This window comes from Triturus cristatus, chromosome 9 (assembly GCF_964204655.1).
Source record: "Triturus cristatus chromosome 9, aTriCri1.1, whole genome shotgun sequence".
Classification (NCBI taxonomy): domain Eukaryota; kingdom Metazoa; phylum Chordata; class Amphibia; order Caudata; family Salamandridae; genus Triturus; species Triturus cristatus.
In genome coordinates, this window is record NC_140592.1 from 460048141 (window position 1) to 460064510 (window position 16370).

Genomic DNA, 16370 nt, shown 5'->3' on the forward strand with positions numbered 1-16370 from the left:
ACAGTCTACGGTGGATAGTCTTAGAAACCCACCTCCAGACAACACAGGGGCCCCTTTTTAGGATTGAACAAAGATGGGTGAACCGACTTAATACTGATCAGCAGGGGCTGAATGATGAGATTCCTTGGGGTTCCCTTGCCAACGACTAACTAATGGCAGGGACTAACACCTAGGACTATGTGGTGATATGAGTCACACCGAGGGAGCATTTTCTCACGTATTGCACAAGAACCATGCCACACTACCATACTGTAACTCTTCTCTGTTCCACATGCCTAATGGAGTATGTAATAATAAACTCACTGACTCCTTTCAATTAAAAACACTCTCACCTGTTAAAATGGGTAATTCATGACATGCCCAAAATAACCCCAAACCCTTAACACTCTGCTATCTATTTCCTCTTTAATAATAAAACAACCCTCTTGGTAATAGGCAGTCGCACCACTCCAATATGGCCGACGTGTAAACCTACCTATTTCCGCTTTAATAAAAAAATAACCCACTTGGTAATAGGCAGTCGCACCACTCCAAGATGGCCGACGTGTAACTCCACTACACTCTGCCTTCTCATAACGCCGCAGAAAACGTCGAACCTGCATCCTATATGACTAGCTTGCTATCCACACTGAACAATAAAAACGTATGCAGTAAGCGTATCGAGTGGCTATCCTTGAAAATAATTAGCCTGGACTGAATACTAACCGCCACACATCTCTCTTGGTCAATAGCGCAACACTCTAAGATGGCCGACGCTTTACCCCATCTCTCCCGGCGGTCCTTGAACGTCATGTGACACACCCAGTACACAGCTGAAACCATTTGGCTCCCCACGCCCCGCACCTGCAGGAACACCGGCAGGTATAAGAAGGACCCGTTCTCAGAGCTAACTACCATCCCGGGTCCAGCAGTGCGGGGTAGGTCTACCACTCGGTTTCTACTTGAACCAGGTGAGTCAATGGAACACTCTCTAAGACTCCTCCGAGTATCAGCGACAGCAGAGGTAAGCGGTGGGGGCTATGTTTGTTCGAGTCTACTAATGAGTGACTCTGTACCTACCTAGTGAGAAAAAGGTACCTTTATATCCAACCATGGCGCCGTAATTATGACCACAACTCCATAGCTCCAGAGAGACAACCCATACATGCTTGGGACCCCTGACGACCTGTGGGAGTTGTAGCTGTTTTTTCTGGAAACCGGAACCGCGATAGGGACCATTTCTCTACAAAAGCAGGACGGGTGCTCTACCGGACGCACCAACCCTCCTTGCTCAACACCACTGTCTGGCCTCTGTATAACGGGGCTTTTTAGAGACCTTTGAAGGAAGGTTTTATGACGAGCCTCACTGAAATGCTTACCCCTTTTTACATTATCTAGACACATATCTCCAATGTGTCCAGAGCCCGCTGGAATTGATGAGGCACTTACTAAATAACGACTAGGTGAGTTCTATGACTGTAGACTCACTGTTACAACTGAGGACACACACTCAGCCAATTCTTCACCGTTTTTAACCAGCACCATGATTTTAACTTGTGCCACGTTTTTAGCTTGATTGATATGATTTACACCACTTGGTATGCACATACAATGTGTATTATCAAACAGGCACTTCTGCTCACCAGAGCAGTGACCTCCACCTAAGTATGACAGCAGAACACTAGTATATGTTCACAGTTGTATTTAAGACCTATCTTGTTTTTGAAATTTTGTATCTCCCCTGCAGGTTGCCCATTGAACTCGCTGGCACATTTCCTACTGATCCACTAAGTGGTAGGTAGGATCTCACCGTACCACTGGGTGTAGATAAGTTTCACATTAAGGTCCTGAAGAATCGCCACTGATCCCCCAGACAAATAGGCGAGAAACATGTTGACCCACCAGGAGTAGAGTGCCCTTATCGTGACCCATTATAGTCAGATAGTCGCCTCTCCCCCCCTTTTTTAATCAGGCAGGGACCCTGCTAGAATAAAGTTGGTTTCATAGGACCCCTGACCTGTTTTAATCATCCTATTCACTACTGCATCCAAACACATTAGGGTCCTCACACCCACGGCACCAAATGGCAAGGAACAAAAGATCTCCGATAAAGAGCCCCTTTATGGGTGCTCGTCAGGTATTGCAGCGCCGACCCGACGAGGAGCAGGCTCATATGATGAAGCATGACACCTAGCTTGCTGGGTGTGTGAGGGCACTAGTTCCGAAAGGAGGAATTCCTCTCCTCCCACTACTCAACTGCCAGATCAACCTGCCTCATGTGACTATAACTAGGTCTCTCACCAAGATGAGTTACTCCAAACCTGCCCCCTGGGGTGCAGAAAGCCCACTGTAAGGCAGAAATATATATTTTTAATAAAATAATGTGGTGGGTCTTTCCCATCCTAACATCAGGCCCCACCCTCACCCCTTAAACCTCAACAGTCTTTCTGCTCCAAAGCACACCGTCCCATTGGCAAGCAAGAGGACTGTTGATTCTTTTGGGTGCTGTTTTTACATATGAGCCAAGAGAGTGTGGTTAACTCCCAATGTCGTCCCACTTGCAATGGTGAATGGGTAAACTTTTAGAGCTTGGGCACCTAAAAACTCCTAGCAGACCCAGACAGTTCAGAAAACTAGACATCCGGTGTACTCTAATGTGGTGTGCTTCACATGCTTCCCACACCATTTTCTTACCCACAATGCCCTGAATTCCTCACACTTTTACCAAAACAACTCCTATTTTCTTCACATTTCTGTGAGGAAAACTTCTGAAATCTGCGGGGAGTGACATATTTCCTACCACACAGCGTTCCCTCAGATCTCCTGATAAAAATGGTACCTCACTTGTGTGGGTGGGCCAAGAGACCTTGACACAAAAGGCCCTAATGTGCTACTTGGAGAGATCAGCAATAAAGGCACCTAGAGGATTTGGGGACATGCTCTGCCGCCACCTATGATAACCTAGACATTTTTTTAAAGTAGACAACCAGGGGTTTCCAGGGTGGTGTGCCTTACGTGAATCCCACAAGCTTTTCTTACCCATAATGCCCTGCAAACCGCTAACCTTGCCTGAAATCATGCATTTTCCGTACATTTCTGTGATGGAAACTTCTTGAATCCGGAGGAATCCTCCAAATCCCTACCACCCCGCATTTCCCCACTTATGCCAATAAAAATGTTGCGCCACTTGTGTGGTTGGGCCAAGTGCCTGCCTCAATGCGAGACCACACGGAATGACTCCTATTGACTTTGGATTGATCCGTTCCTTTTGCAGGCACTAGGTCCAGCCACACAAGTGGTGCAGCATTTTTATCGGTATAATTTGTGCAATGGTGGGTAGTAGGAATTTTTGGGATTCCTGTGGATTCCATCACAGATATGTATGGAAATATGTGATTTCGGGCAAAATGTGTGGTTCACATGGCATTGGGGGTAAAACAACCTCCAGGGATCCAAGCAGGGCACACCACCCTGGTCTTCCCTAGTTGACTAATTTAAAAAAATTGGCAGGTTTGTTAGTTTTCCCTAGGTGCTGCCTGAGTTAGGGCCCAAAATCCACAGCTATGCACTTTGCAGAAACAGGGCCATTTTGAGTGGAAAAATGTGATGTATCCATGTTGCGTTTTGAGCTGTTTCTTGTCACGGACACTTGGCTTACCCACACAAGTGAGATACCATGTTTATCAGAAGACTTAAGGGAATGCTGGATGAAAGGATGTTTGTGGCTGTTCGCAGATTCCCAAACTTTCCATCACAGAAATGTGAGGAAAATATGTTTTTTTTTTGTCAAAGTTCAAACTTCAAGGGAGAGCCACACAAGTCACCCCTCCCTGGATTCCGCGAGGTGTCCAGTTTTTAAAAATGTGCAGGTTTGCTGGGTTTCCCTAGGTGCTGCCTGAGTTATAGATCAAACAGGCACATGCATCAACCTTTTTTGCTAGTGCAAACGGTGCGATTCGCAAAAATTTACCGTTTGTGCCCGCAAAAAGGGCTTTTGCGATGCATCAAAGTGTAAGGCACTCACAATTTAAAAAATCTCAATTTATTGCGATTTCTCAAATTGTGATTGCATTTAAGGAATTGCAATTTGCGATTCCTTAAATGCAATGCAATAACCACTTTTAAATAGCGATTTCGCTATTTGGGGCCGCAAATTACCGAGGAATTGAACTGGTCGGTAGTTTGCAAAAACTTTGAAAAATGCACTAAAGTGCATTTTTCAAAGTTTCATGTTGCACACACACATGCCCTTGGGGCATGTGTGTGCACAACATGGGTGCACATCACAATTCTAGGGGTACAACAGGGTGTCCTTTTGACACCCTTTCACCCTTGAAATTGCATGCGCAATTTGCAAGTACCTATTGGTACTCGCAAATTGCGTATGCAATTTCCCATTCATTCCTATGGGCCTGCAGGGCCGATAGTAATGAATTAGGAGCCATTCCTTAATTGCGACTCACAATTACGGAATGTTTAGGAATCGCTATTTTTATAGCGATTCCTACATGCATAGGCTTTTGTGAGTCCTTAATTGCGATTTCTTAATAATCGCAATTAAGGACTCGCAAAATCATACCTTGATTCATGTGCCCCAACGTCCTTAGCTCTCTACTTTGCAAACAACACGTCAGTTTTGAGTGGAAAATTGTGATGTATCCATATTGTGTTTTGGGATGTCTACAGTGTCGCAGGCACTAGACGTACCCACACAAGTGACATACCATTTTTATCGAAAGACTTGGGGGGAACGCTGAGTGGAAGGAAGATTGTGGCTGTCTGCAAATTCTCGAACTTTCTATCACAGAAATGTGAGGAAAATTTGTTTTTAGTCAAAGATTGAGGTTTGCAAGGGATTCTGGGTTAAACAGCCTGATGAGAGGCACACAAGTCACCCCACCCTGGATTCCCCCAGATTCTAGTTTCAAAAAAAGTGCAGGTTTGCTAGGTTTCCCTGGCTGCCCCCTGAGCTAGTGCCCAAAATCAATAACTACCCACTTTGCAAAAACAGGCCAGTTTTGAGAGGAAAAATTTAATGTATCCATGCTGCGGTTTAGGCCATTTCCTTTTGCTGGTGCCAGGCCTAACCACCCAAGTGAGGTACCATATTTATCAGAAGACGTGAGAGCATAAAATAGTAGAATATTTGTTATTATCAATTTTCTTTCTCTGCACTTATACCTTCCAAATTTTAGCCAGTGTGTACAACAGACATTTTGAAAAATAAATATGTTTCCCTTGGCACATACAAATTCAGAGATGTACAAATAACCACTTCTCCTAAACTCCATATATTGGGCCCATTTCAGAAATACATAGGTTACCTTGATACTTATCTTTCACTCTGCATCTTTCACCATATGAATTCGTCTATACATAGTACACAATAAAAAAACGTTGTACTGTGCAACTCAGTTTTTGACTCAGGGTACCTTAGGTTCTTGGATAACCTACAAACTATATATACCCTAACCAAAAGAGTACGGCGGTTAAGGGGTTAACTAGGGCCTCTACCATCATTACCTTGTCATTTTGAGCTCTTTACATTGTATAGGCAGACCCAACTGACGTCTGTGCAGTGTGGAATAATACTGATTTCCCTAAATTCACTAGTTTTAGTTTCAAAGAGAACTCTATAGTGTAGTTTAATGATTTTCTAAAAAGAGTGGAAGCGTGGATATTTGTCCTGAGTGTGCAAGTCCATTTTTTATCTAAGGACATTTTCAGCTCAGTTTTCAAGGTATTAACCTGAAGCCAGTTGACATTCATCCATTTCTCAGTCTGAATCAGACATTACAGTCTTGTATTGAACCTCTCATTTGTCTGGTGATCATTGTTAATTTGAACTAGTGGTTGTAGGTGGTACCCACTGTTACTCATATTTGGGGGCCAGCATATTTTTCTTAACAGACTTTGACTTAGAGCAAAAGTGAGAAAAACACCAAAGAGGGAAAAAGGAGGGAAGAGAAAGCCAGAAAAACGGTGACAAAGAGTAAACAAAGATTAAAAGGAACCTGAATGGTGAGATAATGAAACAGGGAGTTTCTGGTAATGGATGAAACAGGCTGGAGAAGAATCAAGACTACTCAGCCCTGATATTCGGACACCTGTGACATTGGCTAGTGTTATCTGAGGGCTTCGGAGCAAAACTTTGGGCACCGCCACTTACTCTTTTACAAATTAAGCACCGCTGCTGATGTGGGTCTTATTGGAATAAAAATGGCACTGAGTTCATGTGAAGTGATTAGCCAGAGCGCACAGCACAGCCAGGTACATGTTAAAAAGGATGGACAACAATGACAAAAGCTTAACAAGTAATCATAGATAAAGCAGTGCAGACTTACCCTAATTTAAACAACTCTAGAGACATCCTAATTCCCAAACACATTGTATACTATGGCTTTCCCTGCTTTTTAGGCCGATAACGTTTTCATTATTCAGTGTGGTGGACACTGCATCCGTGGATACCATTCTCCCATCACATCTTATCACAGAGTATAAATGGTGGGTGGAGGCTTTTCAATTTTAGTGCCAGCACTATGGAATCTATTATTACTCCAGTATTGGAACTTTCATAGATTCCCATGCTTGAATGATTCCCCATTGATCCAGCGGCGCATCAACAACAGATACTCCAGTACCATATACTCACCTGGGTCCAATCAACCATACACGCACAATATCTTGGTAAAACCGCTGGAGTCTAAAAGTTTTGAGTTGATTAATCTCTCAAGATTAGTTGTTCATCCTAACTAACCTTTCACTGATCAATAAGTTATTTCCACTTGGTCGATGGACCAAATTAGTTGGAACTAGTTGATGGTGAAAATGCACATAACCTTAATTTCACTTTGATTTTATACTCAAAAATAAGCACAGACACAGGAAGTTTTAAAAACCTTTATCTAATTTTAAATGTGAGTGAACCATCTTAAATGCACACCACAGACACCATCAATCAAGGAAGGAAGATTCAATTAATCAAATACACTGTCAGATTCAATGCAATGACTCTCGCTCAGAAAGGAGAGGATAGAGAGAGCATTACATTAGAAATATACGAAATTCGATATTACCCAAGATGGTGTGAAGACCAACTCCCTGGCCAAAGAGCTGGTAAGGGTCCCCTGGGACACGACAGGCGACAAGGGCTTCAGGACAGGATAGAGGACCTCTCTAAAACCGACAAACTCGTCGCATCCCTCTCTGACACTCTCTTCCACCTCGAGATTCTTCCGCCATCTTCTTTCTAATCAATCACTTAAAGCAGGAATTCTGCGTGCAGTTCTTAATCAGCATCACTCGTCACTCCAACAGCACCTCTGGCTCAAAGCATCCTCGCATTCTCAAACTAGCTTCTCTCTTCTAACTAACTAAACTACCCCAATTATACCTTTTGGGATTCATGTACCACCCCCTAAAGTTGCAATATCATAAAAATACAAATTCTAATTGGACAGGCAAGGGGCATTAGGTCATCACACCATGATGGCATAGCACTTTAATAAAATTGTCCTTTGTTTATAAACCCATCCCCTTAATTTTTATTCAAGCTCAACTTTCCCATTCGGATTTTATTCATATCTGCAACAAATTGACAACAATGTCCATATGACAAACGATTGAACTCTCGACTTCTAGTTCCCTGGGTTTAGCAGACTGTGGCCTTGGCAGCGATTCAAATATGGTGTCATCCGTTCTGGTGCACCTCAGTTGGACATGCGCAGACGACTTTCATTCATATCACTCATGTCATGGTAAGAAGGCCCAAATATGAACTAATGAAAAGGTCAAAGAGAGAAAATATTAATTAAAAAATAAATGCTTTCACTTTATACCACCCACCTCTACTCTATTTCCCTTAAATTATTTGTACTTTCCCCGTATTAGCTTTTAGTAAATAAAGCAATTTCTAAACAGCAAAGCAGATGCCGTGCATGTGGGTCTTAAAGATGCCATGTTAATGCGTTCTGCTCCTGCTCAGGAAATTCCCTCCAAGCCGTTAGACGTCACATTGCATAGATGCAATTGCCGCATGCGCAGTAAAGTTTTTCCCTGTTACAGCTGCGTTTAGTCCGCTATCCGTATTAATGGTTAGTAAACACATATGCAAGCTTCTTTAACTTTTATGTTTGTGAAATGCGTGATTGATTAGTCACAAGACACAATTAGTATTTCATGTTAATAAGTTAATACGAGTGAATTGAATTCAAACAAGTCTCTTATAATCGAGTCCATCACCGTCGTCGAAATAGGAGTCCCCGGTATATATAAAAATAGTAGAACAAATCACTACAAATCAGAAACTAGGCCTAGGCCCATTCTCGTTTTGTAACATATCCACCTCTTTTTGTAAAAGAGACCAAATAAAATCATCACGAATCAGATTAGCCTCACCCTGTAGAACCTTCCTGAGAGAACCTCAGACCCTCAGCTTTTCTACCCCACGTTGTGCTAGGGAGTCTCCACTGAGCTGTTCTCAGTTTTTTCCTTGTTACATCTATTCCTAGAGTTTTTCAAGAGACTTTCTTCAACTTTGTTCTTCACCTTTATTCAACATGTCAGAGAAGGAGAAAAAAGGCCTTTTTAGAGCTTGTGCCACCTGCTCTAAAAAGGGGCTTTATGTGGATGACCCTCACAAGGACTGCATCTATTGCCTGTATCCAGATCATAAGGCCAAGGATTGCAAGGTACGCCCTACTTTTTCAACCAAAACCTTGAGGGACCGTGAGGGTCGTCTCCTGACCTGGCTCCAGAAGTTAAAATCCAGGAGGGAGCCTATCTCCAGTGACGACAGTGATGAGGCCTCATCAGCTGCGTCTTCTAGAAGATCTCTAAAAAGGGAGGGATCTGACCCTTCTTCTTCTGAAGACCGTCCTGGGAAAGCCTCTAAAATGACCTCTCATGGGTCTGACAGGGCAAGTCCAAACAAATCTCCTCACCGAGGTGTAAAGGAGAGGGAAGGACTTTCTACTGGAGAGACTGCAGTGAGGAAGTTGAGCTCTGTTCCTCTATCTTCTCCTCCTCACAGAAAAAAGGACTTCAAAGAGCCCTCTTCTGTTCCCTCTGAGGAAAAACATGTTAAGAAAATTCCGCCGTCGACGACAGCATCGACGAAGAAACTGTCATCGTCTTCGTCCACACTCAGCAAAAAGGTCAAATCTCCTCACTCTTCTATGACTCCGACGACGGGATCGTCGGCAAGAGTCTCCTTAACCTTCACCAACGGTGCAGTCTTCATCGTCGACGGTGGTGAAGTCTGATGCTGCGTCATCAGTCATGGTGAAGACGTTGTCGACTGTGTCGTCGACGAGGATGACGACGCCCGCAGTTATGACGATGACGACGGCCTTGACGTCGACAGTAATGACGATAGTATCGTCGACGGGGCAGACAATGACAACATCTACATCGTCGACAACACCTTCGACGACCTCGACGACGACAGATACAATTTCTGCTGTAACCATCAGAAAACAGCACATTACTCCTGAGATCACTTCCCCAAGCAAAGTGACTCCTCTGCTGCCTACTCACCTCCTGAAGGAGGAGGATTCGAAAGAAGAAGGTCCGTATGGCTATGCACATAGCCCTTATGAACTGCACGGTAAGTGCCAGGACTTGGATTCTGAGGATAGGTATGATGACGAACAGGAGTATGATCCTCCTCAAGACTATCATGGAGGTTTTCAGGAGGAAATGGTCTGTATGCCATCCTCCTTGATTTCAGACTTACAGTTCATGCTTTCTGACTATAAAAAGAGGTTTCCAACGCCATCTCCGTTACAGGAGCTTGTTTCAGTTCCCGCTCTTCTGCCAGCGGGGCCTTCCACGCCTCAGCTGCTGCCACCTCCGCTGCAATTGATAGTGGATCCACCACCTACAATTCCTTCAGTCCAGGATGATACCTCGGATGAGGACCAGGGTCAGACGGATCTCCCGGCTCCGGATAGGGAATGGGATGATTACATTATCCCTACTCCTGCTTCCCCATCTCCGGTGCCAGTGGATTCTCCGCCTGGGGACATTGGTGGTTTCCATAATTTGTTAAAGAGGGCAGCTAAAAGGTTCGATCTGCCTATGCCATCGGTGCAGTTGGAATGTTTCTTGTACGACTTTAAAGAGCCTTTTAAAAGATCGGTGAGGACAATCCCTATTGTTGGTCACGTTTGGGAAGAGGGGCTCAAGGTTATGAAGACCCCAGCTACGGTGGTCCCGGTACTTCCTCGTTTAGAAAAGAAATACAAGGCCCCGGAGGACAGCCCGGCTTGGCTGGTGAGCCAACCAAAGCCGGACTCGGTTATTTCCCGAGCAGCACAGAGGAAATCTAGAAATCCAGCGGCACCCTTAACAACGCCTCCAGATAAAGAAGGCAGACGCTTGGACAATGCTGGCAAGAGGATCTCATCAATGTCGAGCCTGCTAGTCAAAGCAGCTAATGCTTTAGCCATCTTAGGGCGCTACGACCGCCAGATGTGGTGTGACCTCTCCCCCTATTTAGACCAACTGCCTGAGGACAGCATGGCCGAAGCTCAAAAGATTCTCCAGGAAGGAGAGAGGGCCACATTGGAGGTAATCGACTGCGCAATGGTTATTGCAACAACTGCGTTCCGTTCCCTGGCTGGAGCGGCAGTCCTACGATGCCAAGGATGGCTCCGTGCTACCTTGTTCAGACCAGAGGTTCAAAACAAGATTTTAGATCTTCCCTTTGATGGTGAAGCGCTCTTCGGTAAACATATAGATGATGCGCTCCAGGACATTAAAAAAGACACGGACACTGCACGTTCATTAGGGACGCTACAATACCGCAAGGTCCCCTTTCGGGGTGCAAGAGTTAGAGGTCTTCCCTCTTACAGAGGAGGATACCAGCAATACCGGTACTCCTCATATACGCCTGCCTTGCAGTCCTACCGTCCGCAGTATAACCAGCGGCAGGGTCAGTCCTCATCTTATTCAAGATCCACGAACCGAGGAAGAGCAGGACGCCAGGGAAAGGAGTCCTCTAGGCGTCAATAGCGGCTGCCTGGCTCTGTCTACTGTTCCTTCCCCTCATGTAACACCTGTGGGGGCAGGATATCGCAATGCTTCCAAGAATGGCAACGAATAACATCGGATCGTTGGGTTTTCCCTATCATCCAATTCGGCCACACATTGGAGCTTGTCCATCCTCCTCCAACCACAGCAACAAAACATCTTCGTCTCCTGCATTTACAGGTCCAACAGATGCTGCAGAAAGAGGCGATAGAACCGGTCCCCATCTCGCAGAGGGGAAAGGGGTTCTACTCGCGGTTCTTTCTGGTTCACAAGACTGTGGAAAAGTGGCGCCCTATTCTAGATCTAAGGGAGCTCAACACCTATCTCATCAAACAGTCGTTTCAAATGGTCTCCTTACAGGACATTCTTCGTCTTTTAAATTCTGGAGATTTTATGGCCATAGTTTCATGTTCTCATTCATCCATCCCACAGGAAGTTCCTTCGCTTCACAGTAGCCAAGAGCCCTTTTTTTAATTCAAGGTCCTCCCCTTCAGCCTCAGATCGGCACCAAGAGTCTTTACAAAGATACTAGCTCCATTGGCAGCTTTTCTAAGGAAACAACAACACCAGGTTTTCCCTTACCTGGACGACTGGTTGCTAAAGGCTCTTACCAAAGCGGCAGCCAAGAGGTTGGTAACAGCTTGTACGAAGCTGTTCAGGAGTCTAGGTCTGTACTTCAGTGCAGAAAATTCAAATTTGTGCCCTTCAAGGAGCGCCAAATTCCTGGGAGCCATATTAGACACATCTCAGAACAAGGCTTATCCTACAGTGGAAAGGCAAGCAAAGCTAAGGTCAATGCCCCCCCTGCTTTGAAAAAGAAGGTCATTTTCAGTTCGCCTCTACAAGTCCCTTCTGGGATCCATTTCATCCTGCATTCCTCTGACTCCTCACTGCAGGTTACGAATGCGCCCTCTTCAAGAACAGCTGAACTTGCAGTGGCGCCAGGTGGAGGGATCTTTCGAAGATGTGATCGCAGTGACGGCGCAAATGAGGGAAGTCGCCTCATGGTGGACTCTCGAGGAGAACATTTCCCAAGGTCTCTCCTTCATGGTCACCCCAGCTCCTCAAATTATCACAACAGACGCATTGCTGGAGGGCTGGGGAGCGGTCCTGCAGGACCACCAGATAAGTGGTGGGTGGCTGAACCACCAGCGTCTTTTACACATCAATCTGCTGGAACTCAGGGTGATTCGCCTGGCCTTGCAGGCTTTCCGCCCCAGGATAAGAAATTCATCGGTTTTAATAAGGACAGACAATACTACGGCCATGCATTATACCAACAAGCAGGGCGACACAAGATCTCGTCTGCTATCAGCGGAAACTCAGGCCGACTGGGAATGGGCGATCTTGCATGGAGTCTCACTAAAGACGGAGCATCTCCCAGGGACGCTAAACGAGACAGCAGACTTACTAAGCAGACTGAAATAGGTCAGCCACGAATTGGAGTTGGATCAGCAGACTCTAGAGGAAATGTTTCGTCTATGGAGGCAGACCAGCCATAGATCTCTTTGCTACTCCAGCGAACAAGAAATGCCAGTTCTACGCAAGCTGGCATCACCATCGAGGATCCTTGGGGAATGTGTTTTCAATGGCATGGTCAGGTGCCTTTGTTTACACTTTTCACCCATCCCGCTGATCCCAAGGCATCTCAGGAAATTGAAGACGGAGCCATGCAAGATGATTCTAATAGCGCCATCTTGGCCTCGCCAGTACTGGTTCACGGAGCTCCTTCTTCTATCCCTGGAGCATCCGGTGCCTTGGGAACCAATCCCATCTCTGTTGACAATGTCCTGGGGTCAAGTGTTGCTTCCGGATCCCCGATCCCGCAATTATCATCGTGGCTCCTGAGCACAGAGAATTTCTCGATGTAAGACTCTCTCAAGCTCGTGCTCAAACTACAAACAAAACTTACAGGCTGAAGTGGAAGAGGTTTTGCCACTGGTGCCATGACTCGGGGGTTCATCCTTTCTCTTCCTCGGCTCATGAAATCCTTCCTTACATTCTTTCCTTGGCGAAAGCAGGTCTGGCTCATTCATCTATTAAAGTTCATCACGCAGCCATTTCTCGCTTCAGGAGAACATCCTCAGGCCCTTCGCTCTGGTCGGCAAGGATTGTTAAGCAGTTTATGAAAGGCCTTTTTCGAGCTTCCCTCCAGTGAAACCTCCTCCACCACTGTGGCACCTTAATCTGGTCTTGTCCAGGCTCATGAAGCATCCATTCGAACCAATACATAAAACAGACTTGAAATTTCTCTCTTGGAAGGTGGCTCTTCTTCTAGGCTTGACTTCAGCTAGGAGGGTCAGTGAGTTACAGGCACTTACCATTCAGGAACCCTTTAATTAAAGAATGAAACAGTTCTACTCCGTACCAACCCCAAGTTCATCCCTAAAGTACCTTTGGACTTTCATTTGAATGAACCAGTGATACTTAAGTCCTTTTTCCCTCAGCCTACGACTCCGGCTGAAAGGTCTCTTCACTCATTGGTTATTCAACGTTGCCCGAAGTTCTATCTTCAGAGAACTAAGGTTTTTAGAAAGTCACCTCATCTCTTTGTGGCGTACAGCGCTCCTCGTAAAGGATTTCCCATTTCGAAGCAGGGGATTGCACGTTGGATTTCAAGCGCTATTAAATATTGTCATCAAGCAGCGGGGAAGCCCCTTGAGGAGAAGGTCCGTGCTCACTCCACGAGGGCGATCTCATCTTCCACGGCCCTCTTTGCTGGAGTACCTATCTGGGACATCTGCAGGGCAGCAACCTGGAAGAGCACTCATAGCTTCACAAGGCATTACTGCTTGAATTCTATGCGCAGCGACACTGCAGTGGGTCAAGCAGTCCTGAGGAACCTCTTTCAATAAGCAGTGAGCTTTCCCTCTCCTTTTCCTTTATACTTTCTTCGCACATTCTTTGATACATTTTGATATGGGTGCTTATTTCTGAATGCATGCAGGTATATGTTATTTACATTTTAATTTTTAAATTAGCTTCTTTCTCTGCTTTAAAGGATAATTGGGGAAAGTCTAAACTGATAAATGCTTGATATTTATTGTATACCTTAATCTTATTGTTACATTGTTGATATCAGATGAATTTGATACACGCAAAGAAATGTGCTCATGACTGCTAGCTACTCTGATTCAAGCATGGGAATCTATGAAAGTTCCAATACTGGAGTTAGAAAACAAGTTACTTACCTGTAACTTTAGTTCTCCAGTATTGGAAACTTTCATAGATTCACATGCGTCCCGCTCTCCTCCCCTGGGAAAGCTCGACCTTCTGCATTTTGTGGTTATACAGTGGCACTACGGCTGCGTAAATCTGAGGGTCTGAGGTTCTCTCAGGAAGGTTCTACAGGGTGAGGCTAATCTATTTGGTTTTTGATTTTCTTTGGTCTCTTTTTACAAAAAGAGGTTGATATGTTACAAAACTAGAATGGGCCTAGGCCTAGTTTCTTATTTGTAGTGATTTGTACTACTATTTTTATATATACCGTGGACTCCCATCTCGACGACGGGGAATGATTCAAGCATGGGAATCTATGAAAGTTTCCAATACTGGAGAACTAAAGTTACAGGTAAGTAACTTGTTTTCTTTAGGGAAGTCCAATCTCTAAAGCAGATTTGGAAACATTTGAAAATGTGGTTGTTCAACATTGAAACTTTTCTGTAACATTTTTGTGCTTTTTACACAGACTAAACATTACCAAAAGGTCACTCAGTGTCAATTGTGCTTTCCCAAACTCCAGTGGCATAACAAATACTAGAACATAAGTTTCAAAACTAGATTGCAATATCTTGCCTACCGTATAATGTTCAGTTGACAGGTTTGTCACTAGACAGAGGTGGACTACTTTTTCAGATCTACCACATAAAATGACTATCTTCCCAAAGTGGTGACTTAATAATCTCTTCTCTTTAGGGATGTATCTTCTGTTGAAGTGTCGATGAGTTATCACCAAGGATTGAAGAACGAAATAGAGTCCCGAAATAAAAATATTGTTTCTTGTGTGGATATGGGGAAGACCTTAGTGCTGAACAAAAGCCCAGCGACTGAAGAGGTAATCTGAGACACCGGGAATGCTATTTCATACGGAGCACTTTAAGCTGTGAACACTAATAATAGTTCACTAATAATAATAATAATACTAATAATAGTTCACGCTAATACATTTCATGATGTGCAAGTGCGAGCAGGTGTCATACATTACAGTTTCCATCAGGTTTAATTACAAGAAGCTCACTATGGCTCCATGCAGTATATGCTCTCTTGGGTGCTGTAATGTACAATTTTCTTCAATGCAAGGTGAGGCCCATCTCTAGTACCATACATGATTATGTCTGATATAATGAAGGTCCCATACGCGAGTCCTCTCAAGTTTGTTTTATTCAACAGATGAGACTGCTGTATCATGCCTGTTGCATTTGCATTTCAGATTAAGGAGAACCTTGAAAAATTGATGGCAAAGAAGAAAGAGATGATAGAGAAGTGGGACAAGCATTGGGAGTGGCTACAGCAGAGTGAGTATTTTCTCTCCTTCTGTATGTCTGGACCTGCCAACCTTGAAACATTTGCAGAGTGCGAAGGAGGAATTAGGCAATCTGGGGCCTTTTTTCTCTCTTTCTTTCTCAGACCTTCTCTCTCCCTCCTTCCGTCTGTCTCTTTTTCAGCTGACTCTGAAAAACTTGGCAGAAGCAGAATCACTGTGAGGGTTTGAGAGGTCTTCTTGACTGTCCTGAGAAGGCTGCTTCTTTTGTATTTACCATAATAGAGCTGTCATTGGCAAACCTCTCCTCTTCACATTAATGGGCGGGTCTCAATTGCAGGAAACTGTCTGCAGCCAAGTAAATCTTGTATTAAGCTGTTGGCTTGGCTGCTCTCTGCATCTGCACATACACACACACATCTGAAAAGGTGATAACCAGTCTGTTCTGTTGTTGTTGTAGCAATTTCAGCAGGAGCTTCAGTTGACAGTTGGAGGGCAACAGTGCCTTCCAACCCACCAGCCCAGATCACTTGAACTGATTGGATTCAAGAGAGCATCTGCTCCTAATGGGGGTCTGAGGCATATAGAGTCTAAGTTAATTGGCACATCTTTTCTTGACCCCCTTTCTCAAAGGGGAGGGTTTTGTTGAACAGATGGAAGGGTACTATTTGCTGCGTTTTTACCCTTGTGTCTTTGCTGATCCATTTGAAAACAAGAGGGTCCCCATTTTTCTAATTAGCACAGAAATGACACATCCTGGGCATGGCTTGGTGGAAAATTACACTGAACTTTTCCTGGAATGTAATTTAACATATGGTTCTCTTTATTCATGTCAAAGCATCAATAATTTATGCATTGGAGTGTTATGAATAAAAAA

The 16370-nt window shown here is 44.5% G+C and overlaps 1 protein-coding gene across 2 annotated transcripts in view; it reads left to right on the top strand.

Annotated features, from left to right (window-relative positions):
- SPTBN4 (spectrin beta, non-erythrocytic 4) overlaps positions 1-16370 on the top strand; it is a 1597753-nt gene that overhangs the window by 1186826 nt on the left and 394557 nt on the right. For both annotated transcript variants that reach the window (XM_085625377.1, XM_085625378.1), the window contains 2 exons: positions 14929-15067; positions 15443-15527. In XM_085625377.1, the coding sequence (XP_085481503.1) occupies positions 14929-15067; positions 15443-15527 (224 nt within the window). The remainder of the gene's footprint in view (positions 1-14928; positions 15068-15442; positions 15528-16370) is intronic.